This window comes from Hippocampus bargibanti, linkage group LG13 (genome assembly GCF_051943395.1).
Source record: "Hippocampus bargibanti isolate YZ-2025 linkage group LG13, ASM5194339v1, whole genome shotgun sequence".
Lineage (NCBI taxonomy): Eukaryota > Metazoa > Chordata > Actinopteri > Syngnathiformes > Syngnathidae > Hippocampus > Hippocampus bargibanti.
This window is the reverse complement of record NC_142746.1, coordinates 14,670,001-14,690,294: the sequence shown is the minus strand read 5'-3', so window position 1 is coordinate 14,690,294 and position 20,294 is coordinate 14,670,001. Positions and strand designations below refer to the sequence as shown.

Below are 20,294 nucleotides of genomic sequence, written 5' to 3'. Positions count from 1 at the left end.
GGTGACCTTGATGTTGAAAGCAGGTGGAAAAAATTGAGGACAACAATTCATCAAGCTGCCTCTGAGACCATCGGCTTCACTCAGAAACGTCATCAAGACTGGTTCGATAACAGCTCAGCTGCCATACAGGAGCTTCTGGAAGCCAAGCGCAAAGCCCATACCACACTTCTCTCCAACCCTCATTCTCCACTTCTCTCTCACTACAAGGCCATCCGTGGTGAAACACAGAAACAGCTGAGGATGATGGAGAACAAGTGGTGGCTCAGCAAGGCCCAAGAAATCCAGAGGCATGCAGACAACAACAACACACACGCCTTCTATGATGCTGTAAAATCCCTGCACGGCCCACGAAGACAACACATTGTCCCAGTTAAATCTGCAGACGGTTCTGTACTACTGAAGGACAAACAGCTAATACTTGAGCGCTGGGCAGAGCACTTTGACTCCCTGCTCAACCAAGTAAACCCTTCAGACACATCTGTCCTTGACTCCCTCCCAGAGCTTCCAACAGTTCCCTCCCTTGATGAACCTCCTCAGTTCACAGAGGTCCTCTCTGCAATCCGGAGCCTTAAAAACAACAAAAGCCCTGGCCCTGATGGACTTCCAGCTGAGGTCTTCAAGAGCGGCGGTTATCTCCTGACACGGAAGCTTTACCACCTCATCTGCAACATCTGGCAAAACGGGACACTTCCTCAGGAATGGAAAGACAGCAACATTGTCACCATTTACAAAAGGAAGGGGGACAAGTCAGTCTGTGGCAACAGCCGTGGCATCTCCCTACTTTCTGTTGCTGGCAAGATTCTTGCAAAAGTAATGCTGTTCCGTCTTACATCGCACATTACCGAAGACATCCTCCCAGAGACACAATGCGGCTTCAGGAAGGATCGAAGCACTCTGGACATGATCTTCGCTGCGCGCCAAGTTCAGGAGAAATGCAAGGAACAAAATAAGGACCTCTATATCACCTTCATTGACCTTACAAAGGCATTTGACACAGTTAACCGTGACATTCTCTGGACCATACTGCAGAAATTTGGCGTCCCCTCCAAATTTCTCGGCATCCTAAAACAGTTCCACAGCGGCATGCAAGCAACTGTACTTGTTGGTGGCCAGCAATCTTCCCCGTTCCCTGTGGAAGTCGGGGTGAAGCAGGGCTGTGTACTGGCCCCTGCTATATTCAACCTGTTCCTGATGGCAGCTACGCTCCTCTTCCATAAGTCCATCCAGGAAGGTGGCGGCGTACAAATCCAATTCCGCCTGGATGGTAACCTGTTTAACATCAGACGCCTACAGGCCAAGACCAAGACCCTGATCAGCGGCATCCACGAGCTACAGTATGCAGATGATTGTGCTCTGCTGGCCCACAGCCCAGCTGCCATGCAAAATGCCCTTGATCCCATGTCCTCCGTCTACCGATCACTCGGTCTCGTGATCAATGTAACCAAAACGGAGGTCATGGCAAAAGAGAGTTCTCCAACCCCAGCGTTCACCCTCAGTGGCACACCCCTCAAGGTTGTCCAACAATTCAGCTACCTCGGCAGCATTCTAACACCCTCCTGTCTAATTGATGATGACGTCCAGGCCCGCATCCATCAAGCCTCCAAAGCTTTTGGCAGATTGCGTACTCGTGTGTTCGAAAACAACCACTTAAGAACTCCAACAAAAGTCGCAGTCTACCAAGCAGTGTGTGTGTCCACGCTGCTATATGGCGCAGAAGCCTGGACCGTCTATCGACGCCATGTGAGACGCCTTGATGCATTCCACATCAGGTGCCTCCAACGAATCCTTGGCATCACCTGGCAGGATCGTGTTCCACACACCGACATCCTTCAACGCACTGCCTCCACCAGTATCGAGGCCATACTGGCAAAGAGGCAACTTCGGTGGGTTGGACATGTCGTCCGGATGCCTAGCTGCCGCTTGCCTCGACAGGTGCTTTATGGACAACTCTTGTCAGCGAAGAGGAACCCTGGTGGTCCTAAGCTGCGATACAAAGACCAGCTTAAACAGACTCTAAAGAACTGCAACATCAAGCCCAGCGATCTGGAGTCTGCTGCAGCGAACAGGCCACTGTGGCGCTCCTTATGCCACGAAGGGGTGACACAACTTGAAGACAAGCGCACCCAGAGGAGGATCGTGCGGCACGAGCAAAGACACCTTTGTGCTGCTTCAGTACCGCCTCGCCAGCCCGGTCCTGGCCTCACATGTCCTGAATGTGGCAGGATTTGTGGCTCCAGAATCGGGATTCATAGTCACCTACAGTGGCATCGCCGCCAGCGCCAATAACCACTGTCCAATACCCCACAAAGCAATGGAAGCGACGTCATCCTCGACTTCGATGGACTGCCAAGAGAGATATATATATATATATATATATATATATATATATATATATATATATATATATATATATATATATATATATATATATATATATATATATATATATATATATAATCAGTTCTACTGAAGTGTCAGTGGTACCTTGTTTGAATGCATAAAGTACACAAGTTCATGTAAAAATGTGAAGTCATGGAAACAGGACATTTACATGTAAACGGGCTGAGCAGCCAAAGACTAATGAGCCAATTTCCTTATGACATCTGCTCTTTCCATTACCAAAAGGATAGATAGGAAAGAGAGAGGGGTTAAAAGATAACGGAAACTCACCAATTCAATAAATGAAGTACAGTAAAGTCTCGTTATATCGATATCGGATATATCGATAGTCCCGGTTATATCGATACTATTTCTATGCACGCACGGAGAAAATTACATGCAAACAGGGTCGGATATATCGATAGTCCCGGTTATATCGATATTTTTTCGGACTCCCTTGAATATCGATATAACGAGACTTTACTGTACGTTATGATCTCTTCTTCCGATCGGCATACAGAGGTGTTTATTATTGCATAAATTATTCAATGACAGCTAGTTTCCAATGCCATAAAACCTTTAAGCAGTTTGCATCAGATAAAGTCTAATGAATACCAATCATGCTGGAAAGGAAAAGCTTTCAGCTTTGGACACCTCTCTGCACACAAAATGGAGACATTCACAAAATTTCTATGGGCTTGTCGTGATCTCTGCCAAACAACCACTAAAGTCTTAACAAAGTGTCCATTAAAAGCATGCCTATAAACAGCTGTGGAAAATCTTCAATACATTGGTGCAATATGGTCACATTTTCCTGCTTTGTATGTGGGGTTGTTGTGTTTTTTTTCTCCCCAGTACTCTGCAGCAAAATGTATTTCCACGTGTTGAATTGCCCATTCAGCACCGAGGAGAAGAAGATTGTACATAGCATTGGTTCTTTCAATTCCCATCTTAATCTTGTTCTATATCGACTAAAAGGAGCAGTTTTTCTGCTGGTGTTTTATCTGCTGACTATACTGTAGCCTCACCATTATAACTGTTCCCGCATGAGATTGATGTGACTCAACCTTCGCCACACAAAATTGGAAAATGATTGCCTGCAAGAATGTCACGATGTCAGAAATTAAACTATCTGCAAGATCAGAAGTCGGTGGTGGGGACTTCACGGGCCAATGTCTACATCGGGTCTGAGAATCTTTAGACTGTTCGAGGCCAGGTGTATCACCTGGATGAGAATGTCTGATGTTCCCAGCTTTCACCACAGTGTAATCAAACAATTGGATATTTATGGGAACAGGCAAACCCTGAAAACTATTCAAACTGTGTAATTCAAAACAGATTCTTATCTTACAGACAGTGCATTGTCGGTGTTCAAATACCTGACATGTTTCGGCGTCTACTTCCGCCTTCGTTAGAGTGACACTCTGACGAAGGCGAAGGTTTTAAATTAGATATCAGGTAGACAGGATGAACTTAATACAACTATTCAAAATGTGGATTTTTAATTTTGCCTCAGATGGTTTAAAAATCATATTATTGTGGTTACAAAGGAAATGGAAAGGCACATACGAGACATATTATAATTTGATTAAATTATTTTATCAAACTGCAGTTGATTTTTAAAAACAGTACAGGTAATATCATTATGTCGCCCTCTTCTGGAAGTCAGTTGTGAGCACAGTTCACCCACAATAACGGATGTACGTACTATGTTTAATGTATTTCTTTATTTTATTGTCCTTGTTATTTAACGGTATTTTCGCTGTTTGTTTGTTTTGTTGGTTGGTTGGTTGGTTGGTTAGTTTTTACTGTTTCCGAACCCTCAAGTGAAAATCAATGTAGCACTCTGCAGAGTACACAGTGATTTTACACATACAGTATTCAGTCAGAGATGTCAGGACAGGAGTATGCCATGTTTCGCCTCATTAAAACAAGTACAATAACTTGTTCATTGACGACTGAAATGTCATGACTTTAATATCATGTTTCAGTACTGGTTTGGATATTTCCAGTTGAAAAAAAAAATGTTGACTTTCTTTTACAGGCGTCACATGACAGACGCCATGCTTTCAATTTGCATTTGCGACCAGTTGTAAACAAGGCTCTCTTCTTGGTTCCGAGTTTCAGCCCTCGTCAATGTGGGGGTCACCATGATGTTTGAACCACGTGACATCCCAGGACCTCAGTTCTCGTTTTTCATTGGATGACAAAGGTTGTAGCCGCGCCTTCCTTTGGAGGCGCTTGTGTTTCCCCGCGAACTCTGGCGGCTCTTGGTGCGTGTTAATGGCGTAGGGAGCTCAAGTTAGCAACAGCTAAAATTGTAATTTATCAAGGACGAGATTCAGTAATGGCGAAGCAAAGCTCACTTCTCAATTTCTTCTCAAAGTCTCCGCCGCCGGTGTCCAAGCCGAAGCCTGGTGCTCACCCGTTAGAGGCCGATTTGCCGTCCTCTATCGACAAGTCCAATTCGTCTCCAAAAGAAGAAGCTAAACTGACGCAGAGCAAGGCCACCAAAATAAAATCAAAAAATGTCGTTAAAAATGCCAATGGAGGACTCAACAAGCTATTCGGTGGCAAAGCGTCAACAGTCGCGTGAGTTAATCTTACTATTGCGGCGGGCACTAACCTTTATTGGCTTTGCCAAATTCCTGGATAATTTGTGCATAAACAGGATTTAGCCTGCGCCTTCGCCTTGCTATAATTGCTAATGAATGTTGTAAGTGATGTAAAATATTGTTTCTTGACATTCAGTTCAAAGATTAGACACAAATGAAAAAAAAAAAAAATCCATTATGTATTTTTCTAGTTTAAAGACTAAATGACCAGACCGGTTGATCTTTTTAGAATAAAAAGTACCATCTACAGCCATGATGACATGAGATATGCTAAATAACAGGTTGACTGCAAGCCTCAGGGCTATGTATTAGAAGCATTACCCCGGGTCATGGTTGTTAATTTATTGTTCAGAAATAAAAGTCAACAGTGAACCACACCGAATAAGACACAAACGTCTGATTTGGCAAATTGGATTTAATTTTGCTTTCAGGAACTCGACACGCTTCAGTGCTGGCTCTCTTGTTTGGGCTAAGCTGGAGGGGCATCCATGGTGGCCATGCATGGTGGTGCCTCAACCTCTGACTGGACTGCAGTTGCGCGGCAGTGGTCGAGCCCAACGTTTACATGTCCATTTTTTTGATGAACCACCCACACGGGGTTGGGTCAGCACCAAATACATCAGAGAGTATCAAGGTTAGACATTTTTTAAATTCGCGTTTAAATCCTTGAGCTAAACCGTCATAGATGTGTCATAGCTAGACTGTCATAGATGTGAGATGTTTTATGATTGTGTTGCAGGCTCGGACAATAGTGACGCGAAAACCGGAGGGTTGTTTTTCAGTGGGAAGCCTGAAATCCACCGTGCAATGGAGCTTGCGGACAAAGTCTTGTTCGATAACCCCGAAAATCGATTAAAAATCCCTCTGTGCACAGATCCATCAGATGACGAAGAAGAAGAAATGGAGGTGACACAATCTAATTGAATTTGTTGTCAAATTGGATGTAAATAGGCCAACGGTAATTTAGCCCATGGTTTTCAATTTAATAATGTGTACTTTTATATTGATGTTATCAGGTCGATAAACCGACAGTAACTGATGATGAGGTCAGCAATGAGGACCAACAGAAAAATGAAGAATTAAAATCATCCAGGATCGATCCACGTCCAACCCGGTCCAAGGGAAATAAAGCCAAGCGCCGCCGCATCATCGTGGCCTCAGATAGTGAGGGATCTGATGATGAATTTAAACCTGACCAAGCCTCGAGCAGCAGCGAGGAAGAAGCGGAAGAGGCTACGATCAGCAGTGAAGTGGAAGAAGCAGAGAGCACACAAGAGTCTGAAGTGGAAAGCCCGGTAAAGCCTGTAAAACGTAAACGGTCTGTGGACAAGCCTGCAACAGCAAAGCCAAACATAGTCAGTACCACTTCCAGGGCACCGAAAACACCTTTAGCATCTTTATCTGTCAACACAAAGTCTCGTTTGTCCACCTTTTCAGCCCCTGACAGCTTTGAAAGCCCGACCACAGGGTCAGGCACAGGTGAAGGATCCACAATTTGGGACCACGAGAAGCTGGAGTGGTTGCAGGATCACAGGAGGAAAGATAGCCAAATGCGCAAAGTGACGGATGACGGATATGATCCGTCCACCGTATATGTGCCGGAAGACTTCAACAACCGAAACACTCCTGGTATGCGTCAGTGGTGGATTCTCAAATCCAAGATGTTCGACACTGTTATTTTCTATAAGGTTGGGAAGTTCTATGAACTCTACCACATGGATGCCGTGATTGGAGTCGATGAGCTTGGATTGACTTTTATGAAAGGTTCTTGGGCGCACTCTGGCTTTCCAGAAATTGGCTTTGCGCGATTCTCCGACGTACTGGTCCAGAAAGGCTACAAGGTGGCACGTGTGGAGCAAACTGAAACCCCAGAAATGATGGAAGCACGATGCAAGAAGATGCTCAAACCCACCAAGTTTGACCGTGTTGTGAAAAGAGAAGTGTGCAGGATTATAACGCGAGGCACCCAAACCTACAGCGTGTTGGACGGTACCCCGACCGAGAGTCGCAGCAAATTTTTGCTTAGTTTGAAGGAGAAACCCGTAGATGAAGGAAAGGGGGGTTGTTGCCGCACTTATGGCGTCTGCTTTGTCGATACCTCTGTTGGGTACTTCCATGTCGGTCAGTTTCCAGACGACCGGCATTGTTCACGTCTACGCACTCTGATCGCACACTTTGCGCCTGCTGAAGTTCTTTTCGAAAATGGAAACCCCTCTGATGAAACACGCAAAATACTGAAGGTTTCTCTCTCCTCAGCGCTGCAGGAGGGACTGAATGCCAGCACTCAATTCTGGGATGCTCAGGATACTCTGAAAAATCTTTCAGAGGAAGACTACTTTCGAGAGAGGGCGAGCAAGGACCAGGGGACAGGGAGAGGTTTTCTCCCAGCTGTTCTTAAGTCAATGACCTCCGAGAGTGATTCGCTCGGTCTTACCCCCAAGGATGGCTACGAGCTGGCACTCTCCTCATTGGGTGGATGCATCTTCTACTTGAAGAAGTGTCTCGTGGACCAGGAGCTCCTCTCTATGGCCAATTTCGAAGAATACATCCCTGTCGACGTTGAAATGGACAAAGCTGCCGGACGGAAAAGTTTCTTTGCTCAGACTCGCCAGCGTATGGTTTTGGATGGAGTGACTCTGGCAAACCTTGAGATCTTTCAGAACGATTCCGGAGGCACAGAAGGAACGCTGCTGGAGCGTCTGGACACCTGCTTTACCCCCTTTGGAAAGCGGCTGCTTAACCAGTGGCTCTGTGCTCCTTTGTGTAACCCGGCATCTATCATGGATAGACTGGATGCGCTGGAAGACCTGATGGCCGTTCAAGCGCAAGTGTCGGAGGTTTCTGAACTGCTGAAGCAACTCCCAGATTTGGAGCGCCTCCTGAGTAAAATTCACAGCATTGGCACACCGCTGAAGGGTCAGAACCACCCGGACAGCAGGGCGGTCCTCTATGAGGACGTCACCTACAGCAAGAGGAAAATAGCAGACTTTCTGTCTGTACTGGAAGGTTTCCAAACAATGCGGGAAATTGTCAATGTCTTTGCGTCAGTTAGTGGCGACTTTCAGTCCAAATTACTTTGCCAAGTGGTCAGTCTTCAAAATGACAATGGCGGTCTCTTTCCTGACCTCGCGGCAGAACTCAAGCGCTGGGAGACGGCTTTCGACCACGAGAAAGCTCGGAACACCGGTGTCATTACTCCAAAAGAGGGCTTCGACCCAGAATATGACCAGGCTCTGCTGGGCGTCAAGAGTTGCAATAAAAAGCTACAAGATTATCTGGACCGACAAAAGAAGAGACTTAGTTGTAAGAGCATGGCTTACTGGGGCACCGGGCGAAATCGCTTTCAAATGGAGGTGCCCGACAGCGTTTCTGAGAGGAATATTCCAGAGGAGTATGAAGTGAAGTCCACAAAGAAAGGCTGCAAACGTTACGTGACGACAGAGTCTGAGCGGCTGTTTTCCGAGCTCCAGGGATTTGAGGAGAAGAGAGATGCAGCCCTGAAAGACTGCATGAGGAGGCTTTTCTACAACTTTGACAAGAACTACAGCAGCTGGAAGACTGCGGTGGAGTGCATGGCTGTGCTTGGTATAAACATGTATTTGATTTCCACAGCATGTGCTTTATAACTAATCAAAAAGTATAATTTGTTTCCAGATGTTCTACTGGCCTTAGCACGCTACAGCCAGGGCGGAGATGGACCAATGACGAGGCCACAGGTTGTTCTCCCAGATGGCGACGATCAAGTAGCGCCGTTCCTCAAGCTCACCGGTTCTCGGCACCCCTGTGCTATCAAGACATTTTTTAGCGATGACTTCATCCCCAATGACATCTACATTGGCTGCCCTGGTGGCAGTGAGGATGGCGAAGAGCAAAAAAGTCTCGCTTCCTGTGTCCTCGTCACAGGACCCAATATGGGCGGAAAATCCACTCTCATGAGACAGGTGAGATCATTTGACAGGCCAATCATTTGACACCACGCTGTCTGATATTGACTTGTTTCGTGCGCATGATCCACTTTTTTTCTTTTGACATCTATATTGAGGCCTCTGATTCAATTTGTAATCCCATGTCAAATGTGACTGGAGAATATGTAGATTATCTAATTTTTGTCTTCATACTTCATACAAATTCAAGAAATAGATTAACTCATTCACTGCCAGACATATGCAAAAATATGTCCACTCAAGTGCCAGGGTTTTTGGCATTTTCACTCAAATTCCAGGACCCACAGAATATTGAGTTTTAGGACTACATAAACATCCAACCCAGACTAAGAAACCTTAGACATTCTTCTTTCATCAGAAAAAAAGAATTAATTCCTGTCATATGGGTCTGAAGTAATATGAGGTGCAAGTGTGGGTGGCTGTAAAAAGCAAATGCTGCCCCCTCGTGGGAGGGAAAACATTGCCAGAGGTCTGAGCAACACTTTATTGGCACCCTCCCGCAAGAAAAACCAAAACAAATTCGGGAATGGCGCTCCACATCATATTTTTAATTGTTCAGCAGCAATATTTTTGTGTAATACAGATGTTTTCCTGCGAATATTGTTGCCTGACAGAATGACAAAAGTATGCATCTGTACTTTGCCGCAGTGTGGACTTGTTATTGTGCTTGCTCAACTGGGATGCTTCGTACCGGCAGAGAGTCTGCAATTCACGCCAGTAGATCGAGTCTTCACTCGGCTCGGTGTTTCCGATTCTATCATGGCTGGTAAGGTTTCAAAAAGAAGAGACATTTCAGATATGTCCACCGTCTGAGCTTCTATTAATCCCCTTTTCCTTTGTAGGAGAAAGCACCTTCTTCATTGAGTTGAGCGAGACTGCATGTATTCTGCACCATGCCACCAAACACTCACTTGTGCTTCTTGATGAATTAGGTACACATTCACTCGTCACGATACTTTATTTTTTGTATGCGTTTGTGGTAGCATTCAGTTGTGAACTGTGAACAGGAAGGGGCACGGCCACATATGACGGCACAGCCATCGCCTGCGCTGTTGTGAAGGAACTTGCAGAAAATATCTGCTGCCGCACACTCTTCTCGACACACTACCACTCCCTGGTGGAGGACTACGCCAACAATCCAGCGGTGCGCCTCGGCCACATGGTGAGCATGTCATTTGTCACAATCACTTGTAATCTACGGAAGGTCTTGGATTGAATTTTTAATTTATTGCAAAATAATTATCCTTTGAATGCATAGAATACTCTTGTGTATCGTGAAGGCTATTGTTTCTTGTTTGCTACCCAAGTGGAGCATGTGGCATAGTGTACATTTTCAGCCACGTGCATATATAATAAGAGATTTGCAATCACATCTCATTTAGGCATGCATGGTGGAAAACGAGTGTGAAGATCCAAGCCAAGAGACCATCACATTCCTCTACAAATTCATTTCTGGGGCGTGTCCCAAGAGCTATGGCTTCAACGCCGCTCGACTTGCCAACCTACCAGAAATTGTCATTCAGACAGGACACAGAAAGGCCAGAGAATTTGAGAGGAGCACCATGAGACGAAGACTCTTCAAGTATGTTCTTAGTGTAATGTCCCCCCCCCCCCCCCCCCCCCCCGATTTTAAGTGGTATTCCCCAGTTCACTGTGATAACTTCTCTTAACAGGAAGCTTTGCCAGTTTGCTGAAGACACCACGCAGGATAAGACCCATTTCACTGCACTTGTTAAGATGATCCAAGCCATTTAATTTGGAAACTTGTTAGGCAGAGTTATGCCACGCTACAATCCCACACTCAACGTGTGCTGTTTTGACCACATTTGCACATGCAGTCATGTCACATTTCTGTGACTGTCTATTATTTTGAGACATAGCGCTCACACAGCCAATCCGCTTAGCCCAAGTTCAGTTTGATGGGCCTAGTTTTACTGCATCCTTAGGAAAAAAATACTACTTTCTGTGATCTAATAAAGTTTATGAAAAACAAAAGACAATGTTCACCTAGGAAATTAAACCCTTTTAATTCAAGCTAGTGCCTACATAACGGTTATTGAATACTTCACAATATATTAAGTCTAGATGTTATGATACATGCATACATTTCAGTCTGAATTAGAACCCACAATCACCAGTACACATGAAATGGAGAAGGGATAATGAAATTATAGAGTGCTGTATGAAGATACTGGTCTTCAATGGAGTAAAAACAAAACGTTTTCCTGCAACACTGAAAAATGTCTGTGTGTGCGCGCGTGTGGTTGGGCTGAAATGGATTTCCCAAGACCTGGGACTCAATAGAAACAACGAAGCAGTTAAACGACAAGGTGGAAGAGTTGGGATTTTGGGCATGTAAATGCTACGAAATTCATGGCAAAAACAGTTAACCAACCTTCTGTGGTCAAGAGAGCTGACTTGTTTGCTTTATGCATACGTTTATGCATTTTCAATACATTGGTGTGTACAACTACAAGTCTTCTGAAAGTCCATTTCAGTCTGTTGCAAATATGACAGTGTTGCAGGAGAAACTGTTTGTTTCCCTCTCATTCCTCAGATCTCTTTCACAGAAAGAAGTTAGATACTGCGACATGAGTATAATTACAGCAATTCTGGGATACAATAACAAAAACAAACACATTTAATAAAATAAAGACATTCAAGTACAGTAAGATTTTTGCATGAAAATACAAAACTACACAAAAAAGCATTAAAATCAAACAGTTGGATGTTTGGGGTGGAAGTGCTAGTTCATATATTCTCATACGTGTGGTACAAGCAGCTCGGTCACCCAGCGATGGAAGCATAGTGGCCTTAAGGGCTATTTACTCTACCAAAACGTTGGTTCTCTTTCTCAGGTTTATATATGACTGCCCTTTTTTTCTTCTCCAATGTGGTGTTCCACTCCTCCAGTTGTCTTAGTCCCTCATTTGGGCAACCCGACATGCCCACAAACTGCATCATTTTCAATTGATGTCACTTTTTTTTATAAAATAAAGAAACTGAAAAGCTAGGCATCTGTTATGTCCAAGTCTTTTTTTTCATTGTAAATGCTCTGCGAGAGTCTATTTAAATTTCAGTTTCCTCCTTCTCCACTGCGGTCCCGTGCATCAATTATGGCTGAGGCGCAACTGGACTCGTGATCTGGGGCTCAGTTGTGCTGCAGCGTATTGGACTCTATAGGAGGCGCCGAGTCATAGAGGGTGTCTGTGTCATGTGTTGGCTCTCCGGCTAATGTGCAAGGATTTGACAGTGTACCTGCCCCACAGTCACAGAAAAACCTATGGGTGACAAGATGGAGGGAAAAGGATGACAAATCACACGGACTGAATAGAGGGAAGCATTGTACAGCTATTCAACCTAAAACTTGCTGTTTTAATACAAAGGGGTGCATCACAAGAGTATTTCATAGTCCAGAATGTGTTTGGCGCACTGACCGATCGTGTCTGATGAACTCCACATCGTGTCCCTGATGGCACTTCTTGATGCAGTTCACGCAGATGGCGTTGCGGTCTGTTGTGTTACAGGTGTGGCACCTGTGGCGAGCCAAAGGGGAGTGGTGAAAAGTCAAAACAAAAACAGCGGGTGACATTGTTATCTGGTTCTCTTAACATAAAATTACCTGTAAAAATCGTGCATTGGATAGCTGGTGTAACTTGAAATCTTGTACAGGCACTGACCTCTGCTCACAGCTTTTTCAATGGCATCTTGATTGTTCATTATTTTGTTATCTGCAGGACAACAAAAATTACAATTGTCATTTGATAACAATTGGACAAGTTTGTCAAGCTTGTACCTTTCATCGTAACGTTGACACCAGATGCAAGAAAAAGCCCTCCGAAGCGATTATTGAAGATCTGATTGCCCTCCAAAGTCGCCGTGGCATGATTGGTAATCTCGATACCTGGTGAAAACAAACAGGACTCAGCTATAAACCGCCCTTTTTATTAACACTTTGTAATTACACTCAATCCTGGATTTCAGGTGAACTGACCTGCGGCAAAGCCGTCAAATATTCTATTTTTCCTCAAGACTGGGTGACTGTTTGTACTGATGAGAACACCTGCCTGGGCATTTCTGAAGATGTCATTTTCTTCAAGCAAACCTGAAGGAAGAAACATGGCAATTTACATCCATTTTAAAACACCAAAGAAAGCGACTGTTATTTCACAATTATGTTTGAAAATAGAAAATAGAGTACATACAAAATAGAATTTGCATATTACCACAGGAACTTTGTCAAAAAAAATGTCTATAATTCTAACATTGCACGAAGAAATAAAACGAGAGCAGACCGCAGTAATTCATGTCAACATAGTTACCTCTTCCACCATTAAATATGCAGATTCCGCCATCTCGCCCATCATGGATCTTATTCCTTCTCAAGGTTGGGTTGCTGTCTGTCTTAATCCACACTCCTGCCATTGCATTGTCAAAAATCTCATTGTCCTCGATAAAGCCCAGGCCTGCAAAACAGACAGTTTCATATTAAAAAATGTGGGTCATCATACCATTAAAATGATTACAAATCTTAAATCCACTACCCACCTGAGTTGTAAACCAAAATTCCACCATTCTGACCTCCCCATATTTTGTTCCGCCGGATCTTGGGATTGCTGCCAGTTCTATTGATGGGAGAAAAGGCACAATTGGGACACAAGCCCACTTCAACAACAAATCTCAGGTATGTGCAGACCGAAGTAATGCGAAGTAATGATGCTCATACAAACCTTATTTGAACTCCAGAATACATGTGATTGTAAATGTCATTGTCTTCCAAAACGCCATGACCATTGTCATAAAAGTAGACTCCGACCTGTTTACAATGAAAGGCGGTGATTAATCACAATATTCTAATCAAACAAATAATGTCTATTTAAATTCTACATCGCGTAGTTTATTCTATCAGCTGGTGTAGCTTTTTCCACTTTGCCCTTGCTACACGATGCCGGCATTGCAGAGACACTTAACAGGCACTCGCCAATATCGTGACGGCTTTTTGGTTGGGTTCTTTGTTTGATGGAAAATATTCAAATATGTTGTGAGGGAGTTTTATTTCAGACACTTGAGATGAATGTAAGATACTTTAAGACCAAATAATTATTTAAGACAATATTTTTTGAGTTTGAAAGCCTTATTTTTTTTGTTTCAAATCAAAGACTCACACCCAGTGGAAATGTACACGGGTTGTAATCATACCTGCTTGCCGCTGTGTATCCTGTTCCTCCGCAGTACCGGCGTGCTGCCTGTGGTCACCCACACTCCAGCCAGTGTGTTGCTGTACACTTCATTTTCCTCAATGACACCTTGTCCCTTCTCATGCTGTGTGAAAGGGGGATGGGTGGGAGCAGGTGACTCATTAAAAACTGAACATACAAAGATAAGAAAGGTTCCAATTTAACAGATTTCGTCGAAATAGCAATCTCACCACATAAATGCCACCGTGCTGACCATCATGGATCTTGTTGTGTCTGACAATAGGGCAGCTATTTGTTCTGATCTGTATACCAGCCAAGGCATTTCCATAGATGTCATTCCCTTCAATGAGACCTCGGCCATCACCAAAAATATACACTCCACCTTGGTTGCCATTGAATATAGCATTTCCCCTGCATTGAAACAGCACATTTTAGCACAAAGGGCACAAGTAGACGCATATGTAAACATTTCGACATTGAGGTGGCCATGCTGACCGTATTGTAGGGTCGCTGTTAGAGGTGATCCACACGCCGGCAAAGTTATTGGCATAGATTTTATTTTCAATGAACTGTCCGCGGCCCTTTTCATGCACGTAGATGCCCCCTGTCTGGCCATGATGAATCTCACAGCGCACCACTGTCGGGTTGGCGTATGCCTTCACCTCAAACCCGGCGATGCGGTTCCTATGGATGTTGCAGCTCTCAAAGTAACCCTGGAAAAAGACCAGAAAAGGAACATTGACAATCATGGTGTCGTAATGGCAGAAAAAAAAACACTGCTTAATGGGATTTATTGTTTGAAAATTTACCATGCCGTGGTCGAATGTAAAAACGCCAACATCTCTGCCATGGTGAATGTGATTCCTTCTGATGATCGGGTTGCCATGGTTTTTCACCCAAATACCAGCCAGAGCATTGTTTGAGATTTCGTTGTCCTCATATATTCCCTGGGAAAAAAAAACCCAAATATTTTCTGAAATGTTTATTCCCAAACTTGTGTGAAGGGGCATAGTACCTGGGCATGGTCAGTGATGTAAAGCCCAACATTTTCACAGTCACTGATGTTGCAGTGCTTGATTGTGGGACAAGCACCCTGTCCACTTACGCACACCGCTGACCCCACTGGGGGGGAAAAAAAAACAAGTCGAACATATACATCATGTAAAACACACACTTGAAACAGAAAATTATCAGAAGCCTTAAATACCTGTGCAAGTGCTGCGTATGATGCAGTGGTCAATAATTGGGCTGCAATTGACAGTAATCTCCAAGCAATGGTGTGCATTATGGTGCTGGGCGGATTTATCGTCAGGATTAAACTACAGCGGACACACAAAACCAGATTATCAACATCTCTAGAGATCAGGCCTCAAAACAATAATAATCACGTAAACTCACCCTTATGGTCATGTATCCGACGTAGGCGTCTTCTGAACCTTCCATGAACACAAACGTGGAGTCTCTGGTATTCTCAATGATGACTTTCTCTGCCACTTTTCCAGGAGCTACAAACAGAAGGGTCACACTAGAGTGCAGGATCGCTCAAAAGAAACAAAATGTGAAAAGTAAGACACGCATACCAGCACCAATCATTGTTATCGGCGACTCAATGTAGATCCATTCATCTGTGTAAATACCAGTGTGAACAAATATGAGGCCATCAAAGTGAGGCTCCTGACCTCCTCCAAGAGCATCTTCTATGGTGTCATAGTACTTGGGTGGGAGAAAAAAACAAACAAACAAACAAACAAACAAACAAACAAAGGAGTCAGATGAACTTTGCGATACCGAAAAGGACCAACAAATGTTTGCATGAAGTCACTTACAAACATGTTATCTCTCCCTTTGTACCTCGCAGGATTGCTGTAGAAGTGTTCTGCAAAACCCGGTTTAACGTGCGCACCTTTATACTGCAAACAAATGATCACACGATTAGCCATTTTTATCAATATGGACTCTGACAAAGACATTTGGGGGAGGGGGATGACAGTATTTAGAAGAGTGAGAGTGAAGCCATCATGAAAATATTTCATAAATGCACATGTTCAAGGAAAACTTCAAGCTTAATGTATCCCAAAGAAAGACAAATTAAACACAGTATGCCTTTCACACCCTGCAAATGGAAGGTCACAGTTATGGCATGTGGTGATGTCCTTTCACATTAGCAATTCAAACAGCACAAAAAGACAGAATGTTTCAAAATAGATGGAAAAAATAAGAAGGCCTTCTCTGAATTTTTCAACAATATACTTTGCGTTGTGCCATGGTGTGTCAATGTTCACAGCTGACAATGTTCATTTTGTGTGGTTGTATTTAAATGCCGTCATCGACGCCATGAAAAAGACAAAAGGACAGAGTTTGCAAAATCACATTGTTTTACAGTGATGAAATTCAAAGTCTTTAAAGTACACCCAAAAAAATAGACAAGACAACCACAGGGTTCTGAAAACTTATGAATTAATAACGTACCAACTGTTGAAAACTTTCCTTCCAGGGATTTGGCTGCTCATATTCTTCTGGATTTATTTGGTAGAACTTCCCTGCCTCTGGATGCATCATGGGTCGTGTGTACTCAAAAACCTCCATGTACAGTCTTTTCCTGAAACAAGATACAAATTGTCTTGTTATCACCCTTGCAAATGACTGAATGGTATACAAATAACCTTTCAAAACCTCGGCTGCATGAAATGCAACAAACACATCTTTTACCCTCCCCAAATGTGCTGTGTGCTTGCAGTTCTCAAATAGTCATTAAGTTCTAATATAAATGACACAACATGTTTGTTTTCAGATGTAAGCAGATGTTAAAACAAATTCTGGTTAAAAAGTGCTTCAAATGATGTAACAACCACTAGATACTCACCAGAGGATGGGGTCATTTGCCAACTCGCTGAAGCGCTTGCACACGCATGCTGAGCGGCACAAATCCTGCTCTAGTAGGTATGAGAAGATCTTTAGCACCACCTCGTCTGGAAGTTTCTCCTGCAAATACTGCTCGGCTGGAGCTGCTGAAAGGATATATTAGGGGCTATGAGTGAACAACAAGCATACATACTTCTTAATTACAAGAAGTCGCACCGCATGTCAAGTAGTCTCATTTCAGAAAAATATAACACTCTTGATCAAAACATGTCAATCCATCATGTAATTCTGCCTGATTTAAAGCAATTTCACTTTCAGGTAATTAGATTTTGAATGTTCTGTTTATTGCAGTTGGAATTTTGGACTAAGTTTGGGTGGAAGTATAAATAAAGGAAAACTGTTCAAGAGATTGTTCTTATGCTTGAAAAGATCATCCAATAAACCAAATATTCCATTTCTGACTTCATTCATCATTTTTTATAGCTCGCTTGAGCGCTATTGAGCACAATAGGAAAAAAAATAATCACAATCTGTTTCATGTTATTCACATGTAAAACAAAATGTGGGGAAAAAACTAAGCAGTATAATCAGTTGCTCAAATGGCCTTTTCGTCTGATTCAAGTGTCAATACAAACACTAAAGTACACTTAAAAAGTGTGCATAGTTACATGGAACATCTTGACATTTGCCCGAAACCCTCGGTCGCTTTGGTCGGTGACCAAAGTTTTCTGTGGTTGAAGTGGAAGCACCCTATGTGAAGAATATATCAAAGGAAACATTAGTACACAAACTTTTGTTTGGGAGACATGCACAGTCATTTTGTTTCTTGTACCTCCATGTTTGTCTTTGTCGGACACACTGTTCTCTTGGGCAGAGACTTTCTTCTAAGCTGGTATGGACTGTTCTGAGCTCCTGGACCAGATTCTTCTGCAACCATATCTGCAGGAATGTCCTCATCTGGTAATTGTAGAGATAGATATTAATGAAACTCTTGAACAAAACACTAATGTAAGATATTGACTCGTGGTGCTCCGGCCGACGTGACAGCAATCGGTCAGTTTCTAGGGAAAATTACATGACCGCCATATATAAATCACTGCCTGATCACAAAAAATACAAACAAAAAAAGCCTGGAGCAAACTACAGACCAGCCTGTGTGCAGTGAAGCCCCCCTTACTCCCATTTCCTTAACACTGCACCAGAGAGGGGCAAACTAAATCACAGAGTCGTGTGGAACTTGCATATGATTTGAAAAGTGTGGAACTAATAATCAAAGAAGCCCTTGTCTGAATCAGATCGGGTGATCTCATTTATAGACAATTGGGATTGAAACCGGCGGCATACAACCTTGACCGAAACATCCCTTGCATTGACAAAAATGAATAGCATGCAGGTGACACATTATTTATATACATACTACTTTTTATTTAAAGGTAGAGAATTACATAAGTGTTGTTTCAAAAACTGTCAATTACACAACCCAACATTTGTCAGCAACAGCAGAGAACAACAAAATTACAAAAGTTGTAATTACCTACTTTGTAGGCTCCAGAAACCAATACAGATCCCATCAAGAAGGGGATTCAATCAAGCCTAAATGAAGCATTCACCCAGTGCTATATCTTAAGCAATAGTCAGTTGTTAGGTACCCCTGAAAGGAGATGCAAAGCCTTATCTGCTTGTTACTCTGGTTGCAAGGATGACACTCACAGGCTAATGAGCAGCAACCACAAAAAACAATGCAACAATCAGGGTCAGATAAAGCAGGTAAGAATTGGAAAGACCAATCTTCACACACCTTGCAACAATTTGTAATGGGCAATAAATATCCGTCAGTATATTTTATAAGATCACTTAATGATTCCAGCCAAACTGAGATGGCGAGAATTGTTTCCAGGAGCACAACATTACTATTGTACTGTACTGTATATCACTAGCGACAGTAGCCTGTTGTTCTTTCTTTTATCAAATGCATTTCAACAATAAAGAGCATAACCACCTAATGTTTACGTTTAGCAGCCGCAGCACGTACTCTACTACATTACAATAAATGGGCGTTTTGATAAATTTAAATCAAACCATAGTCGTTAAAACATCAAATCCAAAAGTTGTATTCCTTCATTCACCAGAAAGGATCTGATACACAACACCTGGGCTCAACTAGTTAGCCAAACATGCTAATAATAGCGTCTGGGACAACCACTTTGTGTACCATTTCCTACGTTTGCCAGTCATGAAACAAGCAACCCCCGTATCAAGCTCGTCATCTTACCGTCACAACAAACGTTGGTCGGTGGGAAAGCACATTTCCAACATCGGTAATACAAGTCAACTCAAATAAATGCCCACGCGGAGCAAAAAAATAAAATAGAGCAAAACAAAGAGCGGCCTGAAGGCTAGGTCGAAACACAAAAGCCCCGGCGTTGCCTGACAACATAAGCCGACGTATACGGCTGGTATATGGTATCAGTCGTTTCAGCAACAACCGAACATTTTGCAGGTCTGACACAACAGTGACGATCACACACATTCAACGAAATAAATATACAGGCAAATAAGTATGACCAAGTAGCAAAGCAACATTTACGCTTCCCATACAAATATCGAGGTTACCTCTTTCCTGGTGGTTCCTCTCCGGCTGCACCGGGCGCGGCCTCGACACTCGCCTTGGTCTTCTGCTAACGTTACTTGCTCTGACGGAGTTCATTTGGGGTGTTGTTCATCGGAAGAAATGTTGAAGCCTTCACAGCAGAAGAGGCGACGTCAAGCGCATCGTCTAGGCCTCTCCCATAAGCACTGCGAGATCTGTCATCTTCTTGCGGTGTGCTCGGGAAATTTGCACGGTGGTCGGGTTATACCCAGTCCCCTGCGCTGGCGCTATGTCTCGGCCTAAACACAGTAGCAGGAGGAGCCATAACAGCCTTGCACAGTCCGCCTGGAATCAGTCGCATCACATGGGACTACCTCTCCCCGTCACATGGCCCGCTTACATCCAGCCCAAACAAGCAATTGGAATTGCACTAACTACAGCACATTTACCATAATTGTAACCAACGCTTAATCGAGGCTCCTGTTTGGAGGTAAGGTGCATTGATAAACGGCATTCTGATTGTTTTTAAATGAACTTGAACAATTCTATAAGATACTAATAAAAAAAGTCAAATTAAGTCGCGACCCTTTACAAAACTTGTGTAGTATATTGCACACTTGTGCTGCACATGCAGTTTATCACATTTTTAACACTGTAAAGGTTTATGCTGCTTGAGAGATTATTAAAGTGGACCAAAAGTTATTGG

General features: G+C 43.3%; 2 protein-coding genes across 3 annotated transcripts; one reads left to right on the top strand and one right to left on the bottom strand.

Annotated features, from left to right (window-relative positions):
* The first annotated feature begins 4,637 nt into the window (after positions 1–4,637).
* Positions 4,638–10,933, top strand: msh6 (mutS homolog 6 (E. coli)). Its single transcript, XM_089011369.1, has 10 exons — positions 4,638–4,971; positions 5,426–5,628; positions 5,734–5,900; positions 6,011–8,579; positions 8,649–8,935; positions 9,587–9,704; positions 9,781–9,870; positions 9,946–10,100; positions 10,321–10,520; positions 10,612–10,933. The coding sequence occupies exons 1-10, from the start codon at positions 4,727–4,729 to the stop codon at positions 10,691–10,693; spliced, it is 4,116 nt and encodes a 1,371-aa protein (XP_088867495.1). The 5' UTR covers positions 4,638–4,726; the 3' UTR covers positions 10,694–10,933.
* A 623-nt stretch (positions 10,934–11,556) lies between these two features.
* Positions 11,557–19,956, bottom strand: fbxo11a (F-box protein 11a). Of its 2 annotated transcripts, none has more exons than XM_089011371.1 (22): positions 19,612–19,956; positions 17,831–17,955; positions 17,667–17,748; positions 17,000–17,141; positions 16,606–16,735; positions 15,963–16,046; positions 15,717–15,849; positions 15,535–15,641; positions 15,344–15,455; positions 15,152–15,258; positions 14,946–15,083; positions 14,632–14,849; positions 14,367–14,547; positions 14,138–14,260; positions 13,669–13,754; positions 13,487–13,563; positions 13,261–13,404; positions 12,933–13,043; positions 12,735–12,842; positions 12,561–12,669; positions 12,376–12,474; positions 11,557–12,219 (listed from the first exon to the last, which is right to left on the bottom strand). In XM_089011371.1, the coding sequence occupies exons 1-22, from the start codon at positions 19,703–19,705 to the stop codon at positions 12,090–12,092; spliced, it is 2,640 nt and encodes an 879-aa protein (XP_088867497.1). In that variant the 5' UTR covers positions 19,706–19,956; the 3' UTR covers positions 11,557–12,089. The 2 variants fall into 2 exon arrangements, with proteins under 2 accessions (XP_088867497.1, XP_088867496.1); XM_089011370.1 differs by having other exon boundaries at positions 17,000–17,144; positions 19,612–19,955.
* Between the last annotated feature and the right edge of the window lie 338 nt (positions 19,957–20,294).

Coding starts and splice junctions, on each gene's coding strand:
- msh6 (XM_089011369.1), top strand. CDS start 4,727: ATGGCGAAGCAAAGCTCACTTCTCAATTTCTTCTCAAAGTCTCCGCCG. Junction 5,901..6,010: donor ACGAAGAAGAAGAAATGGAG/GTGACACAATCT, acceptor TGATGTTATCAG/GTCGATAAACCGACAGTAAC. Junction 9,871..9,945: donor TGTGCTTCTTGATGAATTAG/GTACACATTCAC, acceptor AACTGTGAACAG/GAAGGGGCACGGCCACATAT.
- fbxo11a (XM_089011370.1), bottom strand. CDS start 19,705: ATGAACTCCGTCAGAGCAAGTAACGTTAGCAGAAGACCAAGGCGAGTG. Junction 15,456..15,534: donor TCGGATACATGACCATAAGG/GTGAGTTTACGT, acceptor TGTCCGCTGTAG/TTTAATCCTGACGATAAATC. Junction 13,564..13,668: donor TATTCTGGAGTTCAAATAAG/GTTTGTATGAGC, acceptor TCCCATCAATAG/AACTGGCAGCAATCCCAAGA.